Genomic DNA, 8,748 nt, shown 5'->3' on the forward strand with positions numbered 1-8,748 from the left:
AGGAGCCAGGACATATTCTAGGAACCAAAACAAAGAGGCAGGATATGAGGGTAAGCTGAGACTTGCACAGCGAGGACCAGAAGGTGTGCGTGCGTCTGCACACCTGTCTCATTGCGTGCATCTCTGAGCAAGTGCCTCACTTCCAAATCTTTTCATCCGGCCTCTGTGGAAATGAACAAGAGATCGTCCACATGCCTGTAGAAGTGAGGCTCGCAGGCAATGGTTCAGTGTGTCTGTGATGTTGTGTTTAAGCAGAGACGAGGGCGAGGCAGACTGCAACAAATCCACCCCGGGCAGCAAGTGACAGGAAGTGAGCTTTTTTTGGAGGAATGGTCCCCGGCAGCTCACTCGGGTTGTATTAAATTGTACATTTGAGTTGAGTCTGCAGCAAGAAAACACACATAATCTGTCCACATCAGACCCAAGCTCGGCCGAAAAGGAACCCCGGCTCTATGTCGGGGGTCAGCGCTCATCGATTGACCTGTGACCTCGACCCCATCCTAATGACAGCCCTTATCGGCTGCTAGCGCCACGTTCTGGCCCCCCTACCAATATGAAAGGAGACACCATGCCCCTCAGGAGGTAATCGCTCACCCTGCCATGTTGGGGCCAAATCCCCTTCGACACATCACGCGTATCACGGGATGTTTCTACAGATCAGATATGAGTAAAAGACACTGGAGGGGCTGAATTACACACATTTAAAAGACAGATGCTGTCATGTTGGACCCTTGGATAAAAAACAGCTTTTGCAGAATGACAGATGCTCAAAATTGTGTAAAAAAAGTAATGTTTTTGTCCCCAAAACAACCATCATCCAATTACTTTCTCTTTTCTTCTTCCCTCCCTCCTCCTTGTCCTCTGACCCCCTTCCCCCAAGTTTGTATCCTTCCACTCCCCTCCTTTCCTTTCACCTCTACTCTCTTCCCCTCCTTCCCTCCCCTCCAGATCGTATAAATATCTGTGAGCTGTTGGGGAGAGCTCAGTGTTACAGACCTGTCCACTGAGGAGAGACAGAAGAAGAAGAAGAGAGAGGGGAGGACAGAAGAAGAAGAGATACCTGAGAAAAGAGTGAGACAAAATAAGACTAAAGCAATAATCACCAGGAAATTGGGAATTATTAATTGATTAAAGGAGAGTTCAAGTTTAGAGGTGACAAATAAAAGAAGACTTTAAAGGAACCATCAGATCTGTGTGGAAGGACGGTCCCCACGATGTTTGTCCTTCTCTCGTTGTGTATGTGTGGTCTTCTGCTGCAAGGAGCCGCTCAGGACCGAGCCGATCTGTGGAGGGGGAACGACCGGAGTGGACGATGCCAGTACACCTTCACCGTGCCCAGTCCCGTCGAGGCCAGCTGCCCGCAGACGGGGGGCCCCGAGGTGGAGGGCCTGAAGGCTAGACTCAGCCTGCTGGAGGTGCTGGTGTCCCAGCTGACCGGAGGGGACACCGTGGGTCCCCAAGGGGCCGGGGCCGGGGCTGCAGCTCGGCCTGGGCTTCAGGAGGCGCTGGACCGGGCCACGGGGGAGAGGAACCTGCTGCGGGGGGAGAAGGAGCGTATGGAGCAGGAGCTGCAGGGGCTTCAGCGCAGGATGGAGGAGATGAGGAGGGAGACGGAGAGGCTGAGGAGCAGACCGTGTCCTCCACAGACCCCCATGGTGCCACCAAGCCCCGCTCTGCAGGACAGTGGCCTGACTAGACCTGCTGTGGGTAAGAGATACACTCTAAACCACCACACACTTTATGAGCCACTCAAAAAATGTGTGAAGCTTATCGACGCTTATAAATAGAAACTGTTTAAACTGATAAATATACATGTTTTATAAATTCCCAGCTTTTAGATAATTGTGCACACGTTTTTATTTTATATTCTAATGCAATTTAGATGCACACATACTTAATTGCCTGCAGACAGTTTGCCCTTCAGTTATTTGGGGACTAATATTGGGGACTAATTAATTAACTCATTCCAGAGTTTTGCACTGTGTGTGTGTGTGTGTTTGTTTCTGTTCACTGTCTGCAGCAACAGAGAAAAAGCTGATAAATAATGAGCTTCATTGGCCAATTACGTGAAGGCATCTGACTCTGGTTTCCATTGCTCTCAATGCACACACACAAAGTTTATTCCTCCCGACATCTTCCTGCATAAATCCCCTTAAAGACAGCAGGGGGACAAAGTGTGTGCATGCTCTGATGTTGTGTGTACTTGTGCGGTTAATGTTTTGGTTGCCCCCATTCGTCTGCAGAGACCACTCGGCTCAGGTTTCTGCTCCTGCATTTAGGGTGGTGGTGATGGTGGCGAGCCAGAGAGGGTCGGCTCAGTATTTCATGAGCAGATCCTGCTTCTTCTTTTATGACCGGTGTTTCCCTCTGCATGACGAGCAGGGCGCGAATAGCCAGGTTATGTGGAAGGGGAGAGGCGGCTGAAATGCGATGCACGCTCTGGAAGTGCACGCTCGGGTTGGGCTTTTGGTCACGCCTGGTGGGGAGGGAGGAACACTATACTCCCGGGGGTGGGGTCAGAGGACCGCACAGATCGAGGGAGTTATCTTGGAGCCAGTGAGGTTAAGCTCTGGTATTCTGTGTGTTTGCAGTAGCCAAACATCCGTTTAACTAGCCCTCGTCTTTTCACTTGCCATCTCCTGTTGGTACCCCCCCCCCCCCTTCCTTTCTTTTCTCACTTCAGCCGTCGCTCTGTTTACCCTACTGCTCGTAAATCCTTCTCTGCCACATCTCCCCGTCCACCACACACCACTTCTCCCTTAAGTTTACACTCAATCCTCTGCATACTCCAGGTTATCTGCTTAGCTCCTCATGTTTGCACCTGCATACTGAAATACACAGCGAGGGCCCCTCAGGCTGAGAGGCAGATGTAGAATAGATCACAGTGAGAGAACGACACGCAGAACACACAGAGAGGTCAAAGTCACAGCGTTTTGGCAACTCAACTCAAGCGGTGGTTATGACCTGCAGTAACATTTTCCTCTCAAAATATGAGCTGCAATATTGTAATTATTTTATGACGATAAAGATGTCATGTGCTTGAGGCAGAACTAATCCAAATACATGCCTAAACAAAAGTTTATTTTCAGGTCATAAGAGCACGCGTGTGCCGTTTACTCAGGTCTAGCCCATTGCCAAAAACACAGTTGATTTCACTGTGTCAATCATATCACAGGCTTTCTTTCCTGTAGCCATCATCATCACCACAGGTAAACAGCCACAGTCTGTTACCAGTGTGTGTGTGTGTGTGCAGCCAGGAGGATAAGCAGTCATAAATAATGTTTAATGAACTTCTAAGATCTTTCAATCAATGTGCATGTCATGCACATTGATTGAAAGATCTTGCGGTATGTAGAGGGACTAAAGGACCAGACTGTGGCCAATTTGAAGTAAAAAATGTTTAAAAGTCGTCTGACTGTTGATTATACACAGCACCCTGAATTATGAATACTGGGGGGAAATAAGCTTCCTGACAACAATTGCTGAGTTATATCCAACAGCTCTGCTGAACTCTGTAAGCCGGGGTTGATTAGGCCGCTGCCTCCTCCGGCTGAGCCTCCTCTGGGAAATTAAGACCCGTCTGGTCTGTGAAGTTTCTGGTATTCTGTCCCGTGATATCCCAAACAAAGAGGCAGGATGTGAGTGCACATATGGCTCACAGTAAACACCCACACACTCAAGACAAAGTGGCTGCTTACCTGTGATGATGATGATGATGAATGGCTGCGTCTTGTAGCCCTCAAAACCCTTCCAACCTCTTTTCTTTACAATCTCTTAACTGGGCTCAACATTTACCTTCAACGTAGCAAGCTCGTCGTCTGTCTCGTTGCCCACCTCCCTCTCCCTCTCCTCATCAACGCCCGAGAATCAACATCAGCTTCCAGATGCGAGCGCTTAAAGTTCTCCGCATCATTAGGATGAAAACATATTTGAAAAGCTCATTTTCCTGTTGTAAACAGAGTACACAGTTCACAGACGTCGTTTACTCTCAACAGTAATGGTCCCAAGAAGGAATCAGATATGAAAAATAAGTACAGAGAGAAGAAAATAAAAGAGAGGAAGGCTGATATGCGACTGGTTTGAAGTTTTGAGGTGCCGGGCTGGGATGGGTGTCGAATGTGTTTGTGTGTTACGGTCGGCCAAATCTACCGACTGCCTGACTCCGGAGCAGCTGTGAATCCATTCAGGGGTGTTTGTTTCCTGCTGTCACATTCCCTGCTGTCAGTAGTGCCACAGCCACGTTTGGGTACACAAACACTCTCCTAACTATTATACGCTGAATGTGAGACGTGCAACCGAAAAGGACTAAACTCCTGCCTGTGTGTTTAGGTTCCAATCCCATGTCTCACCTGATGACCAGGCCCAACAGGCAGGGAGACAGCAGCAGTTTGAGAGGTATGGTCACGTTTTCTGCAGAATCACCTCCATCCTCGCAGTTTTATTATTCGACTAAATCCACGTGTCTCCTCGTCTCTTCCCGTCAGACCCGGCGTGGGAGTACGGATCTCCGGGGTTCCAGGAGCTGAAGGCCGAGGTGACAGAGGTACCGGTTCCTCATGGATCTGAGGACAACACAGGTCTCTGTTTGAAATATTTGGATTTATTCCTCCCTTACAGAACCATATGAGTGGCTTGATGTTTTAGCCTATTTACTGCAAATTACACACACTTTAAATCAGATGTTCTGATACCATTTTTTCCTTCACGATTCCGATACTAAAACGTTTGCATCGGCCGATATCGAGCATCGATTCAATACCCGTGTGTTAAAACCAAAAAGTTAAAAAGGTCATAATTCCCTCTCGAATATCACATTTTTGTTGCTGAGAAAGAATCTCCTTCAAACAACAGTTTCTCACCAAAAACAACATTTTATTTAAACACGTCATGATGACATTATAATTGTCCTTTCGCCCAGTACTCATTTTAACTGAATAGAGCTTAAACGCATCATAATGTAACTCAATGCAACCTCCATAAACGTTAGCTCCGTTATGTAGCCAAGCAGGACTGTGCAGCTAAAAGCTATTATATTTAATAATATTAAATATTAAGAATTACTAACGAAGTTTGCTTTGAGCTATTAAGGGATGGTGATTGATTTTATAATTCTTTGTTTGGCATGAAGTTTGTTAAAAGGACAATTTAGTTTTATCTTCCGTCCTTCATTGTTAATCTGAGATGAGCTGTTTTGTTTGTTGTGTGCATGTGTGTTTAACTGCATGTGTGTGGACCCTAAGAACAATAGTGCTTATGTTCTAATAGGGATCCAAAGAAAGAGAGAAAATGAGAGGGACAGGAAGAAAAAAGAGAAAGAAAAGAAAGAAAGGTTCACATAAAACCCAGTAAAGAACACATGTTCTGCAGTTAAAGAGCTAAACTGTGCAAACACACCAGTATAGTTCTTTAAATCCAGCCCTGGCAGCGTATACCCCTCTCACTCACCCCTTTCTCCCTCCTCCCCCCTCCATCTGACCTGGCAAACATGACACTCACCCCCCTGCTGACAGCCTCAAAGCAAATACTGCTATTATTACTGCAGCATTTGAAACGAGAATACCAACGTCATGCCAATCCGCAGGTATGAGGGCCTTCCCCCGAGTTTCACGTTTTGTCTCGTAAATGTAAATGGGGAAACACGCCTAACGAGGTTGTCACACACGCTGCTATCCCCCCCTTCCCTTTCCCAAAAAACAAACCGCAGCTTGTGCTGCTGAATGGCCTCTCTGCTGGTTTGATTGTTTGGGATGTCAGGAAAATACACGTGGGGTCACCACGTGAAGTCATGATATCTCTGATGAGGCCGCGCCAACAGGAAAGCTGCGCGGCAGTGGGTGTATTTATAAGACCATATTCCTATCAAACCCTTAATACGCTGCTACGTCCTGGACCTGAGAGCGAGGGTGTATTTTAGGAAGTGGTAAATATACAGCTCTGCCTTATCCTTTTCCCCCGTGATACGAGCAGCGGAGAGACGCGGGATGAGTTGCGGTCCAGTTGCTGCTCTGATGGCGGGTGACTCAACAGAAATGTCCGGCAGCAGCATCTCTTGACCTGCCGTCTGCCTCCCTTGCTGGGAAATGACGACCTCATCGCACCCCTGACCAGCTCTCGGATTACCCCCGTTGGCCCTCAGTCACGCACATGTATAGAGGTCCCCTCTAATGTGCACCACTGACCGCGAAAAATGTCTCCTGAAGTCAGAAATATGTGATCCAGTTTGAGGATGATTGTTTTTCAGGATTGTGGCAGTCGCTCGTTGTGTCCCCGATCAATTTGTGTTTCCCTGAATTGATCATCTCTGAGTCTTGATCTAAAAAAAAGCCAATGATTGACGTCACGACGACTACGTCCGCTTCTTACATACAGTCTATGGGGAAGAACTTTAGTCTCCTGGTTGAAAGTCCTGTATTTGTTTGATAAAACCGTTTTTTGATCCAATGCTCTTAGCCTATATTTTCACATAGACACACTTGAACATAATTATATTGTATCTGTCTTAAATGTGTCTCATCTCTTCATCCCCTTCCTCTTCTTCCTGCGCGCAGGTTGTGGGGAGTTGGTCTCAGTTGGTGAGCCGGTGACTCACAGGAAGGCGGACAACATAGCGGGTAAATATGGCGTTTGGATGCAGGACCCCGAGGCCGTCTCCCCTTACGGACCGGAGATGGTCTGGCGCATCGACACCATAGGCTCTGACGTCAGGCAGCTGTTCGGGTACGACGACATGGAGCAACTCTCTAAAGGCTTTCCATCCAAGGTCGGTGTCAGATGGATGATACTCCCTCGTTTGGAATAAGCCCCCCCAAAAAACTCACTCTGTGTTTTCCCCCCCTGACAGGTCCTGATGTTGCCAGAGCTGGTGGAGAGCACCGGTGCCACTCTGTACCGAGGCTCTCTGTATTACCAGAGGCGACGCAGCCGCTCCCTCATCCGCTTCGACCTCGCCTCCGAGAGCACCGCGGCTCGTCGCGACCTCCCTCACGCCGGCTTCCACGGCCAGTTCCCTTACTCCTGGGGCGGCTACACGGACATCGACCTGTCCGTGGATGAGCAAGGGCTGTGGGCCGTCTACTCCACCAACAAGGCCAAAGGGGCCATCGTGATCTCGCAGCTGGACCCGCACAGCCTGGACGTGAAGAGGAGCTGGGAGACCAACATCAGGAAGAGCTCCGTGGCCAACACCTTCATCATCTGCGGCAAGCTGTACACCGTGGCCAGCTACACGGCGTCGGACACCATCATCAACTACGTGTACGACACCAAAACCAGCCAGGGGAAGCCCATTGCCGTCCCCTTCAGGAACAAGTACCGCTACAACAGCATGATCGACTATAACCTGGCTCAGAGGAAGCTGTTCGCCTGGGACAACTTCCACATGGTGTCCTATGACCTCAGGCTGGGTCGCCAGCAGGCCAACTGAGGCCGCCACGATTGACTGTCGAAAAGCTCAACTGTTCCCGCTTCAAAGACTCAGAGCTTTAGAGCACAACGCATGTGGTAGTCGTAGTCATAAAGCCAACACCGTCAGTGTAGAAGAGCTGCCAAACTCCAAAGTGAAATGAAGACGTTTCAGGAACAGTGTTCCCGAAGGTGTGCTTTTTTAAAAATCTTTTTCTTCAGTGGGTGGGCTTCTGTTGTGGCACGGCCCACAAACATGTTTTTAGAGGAATTATTTTTGTACCGCCTTCAATTCAGATGTATGATTTTGTTGTTTTCTTGATAAGCTATATATATATATATACACATATATATTTGAGGACTGAAAGATGAATGAATTTGACAAGCTAAGTGGGATAATCAAAGCATACAAGTAAAACAAACTGCTTCACACCCGACAGTGTTTCAGTCAACATGTCATATTAAATAAACTGCTCTCTCACTCAGCATGTGTTGAATATTGCATGTACTTGTACACTGTTGTCGCCAACAGAATGATGTAATGTTAAAAATCATCATGAAATAAACGTCCTAAGTTACAACAGCTTGTGTGGTTATTATGAACCGTAGAGATGTATCTATACCTCTTTATATAAAGAGGTTTGTAACTTTAGTATTAATGGTTAAGACAACCCACAAATGGCTAATTATTAATTAATTAATAGTCTCACTGCTCTTAATGACAGGACCCGCCCTGCGTAGCTGGTTGAGAGACGACTGGCTGAGGTTCTGCACAGTCCTTGAGAAGTTCCGTGTCAGGAACGTGTGAAGAAACGTGAAGAGACGTGTTGCCAAGAAGAAAAAAGTAATTAAAAAGGTGTTTTGAGAAAGCACCGCAACACGAGAGGACCATGACCATGCAGCCATAACCGGCCACCCCAAAAATTCATCAAATCTGCAGATCTAAATTTCCATAAGTTGCTGATCAACTTATTGTACAGCAAATCCCTTTCATATAGTAAAAAGACAAAGACGGTGTACTGCTGGAGGATGAACACCAGCTAAAGCCTGGCAACGAAAACTGTGTTATTAATGGTTAAAAACAGATGTATAGAACATTATTAGATGATTCATAACCACTGATATTTGTTACCGTATGATCCCTTTACAAGAACTCGGAACTAGATTTTCCTCATCCGTGTTCAGTGTTGCAGTGACACCTAGTGGTGAGATGTGATCTGTGCCGAATATTAATTCTGATGTAGATCAAAAATAATAAAATCTGTTCAAAGTACAAACCAGACATCACTGACAAACATCTCAACAGTATATTATTTTATTAGTTTCTGTAACCAAACCAAGAGAATG

At 47.1% G+C, this 8,748-nt stretch overlaps 1 protein-coding gene across 1 annotated transcript; it reads left to right on the plus strand.

Annotated features, from left to right (window-relative positions):
• Positions 1-999: 999 nt before the first annotated feature.
• myoc (myocilin) lies at positions 1,000-7,974 on the plus strand. The gene is made up of 5 exons (XM_079157426.1): positions 1,000-1,707; positions 4,330-4,395; positions 4,485-4,577; positions 6,549-6,760; positions 6,842-7,974. The coding sequence occupies exons 1-5, from the start codon at positions 1,215-1,217 to the stop codon at positions 7,421-7,423; spliced, it is 1,446 nt and encodes a 481-aa protein (XP_079013552.1). The 5' UTR covers positions 1,000-1,214; the 3' UTR covers positions 7,424-7,974.
• Positions 7,975-8,748: the final 774 nt, after the last annotated feature.

Source organism: Pholis gunnellus, assembly GCF_910591455.1.
Source record: "Pholis gunnellus genome assembly, chromosome: 4".
Lineage (NCBI taxonomy): Eukaryota > Metazoa > Chordata > Actinopteri > Perciformes > Pholidae > Pholis > Pholis gunnellus.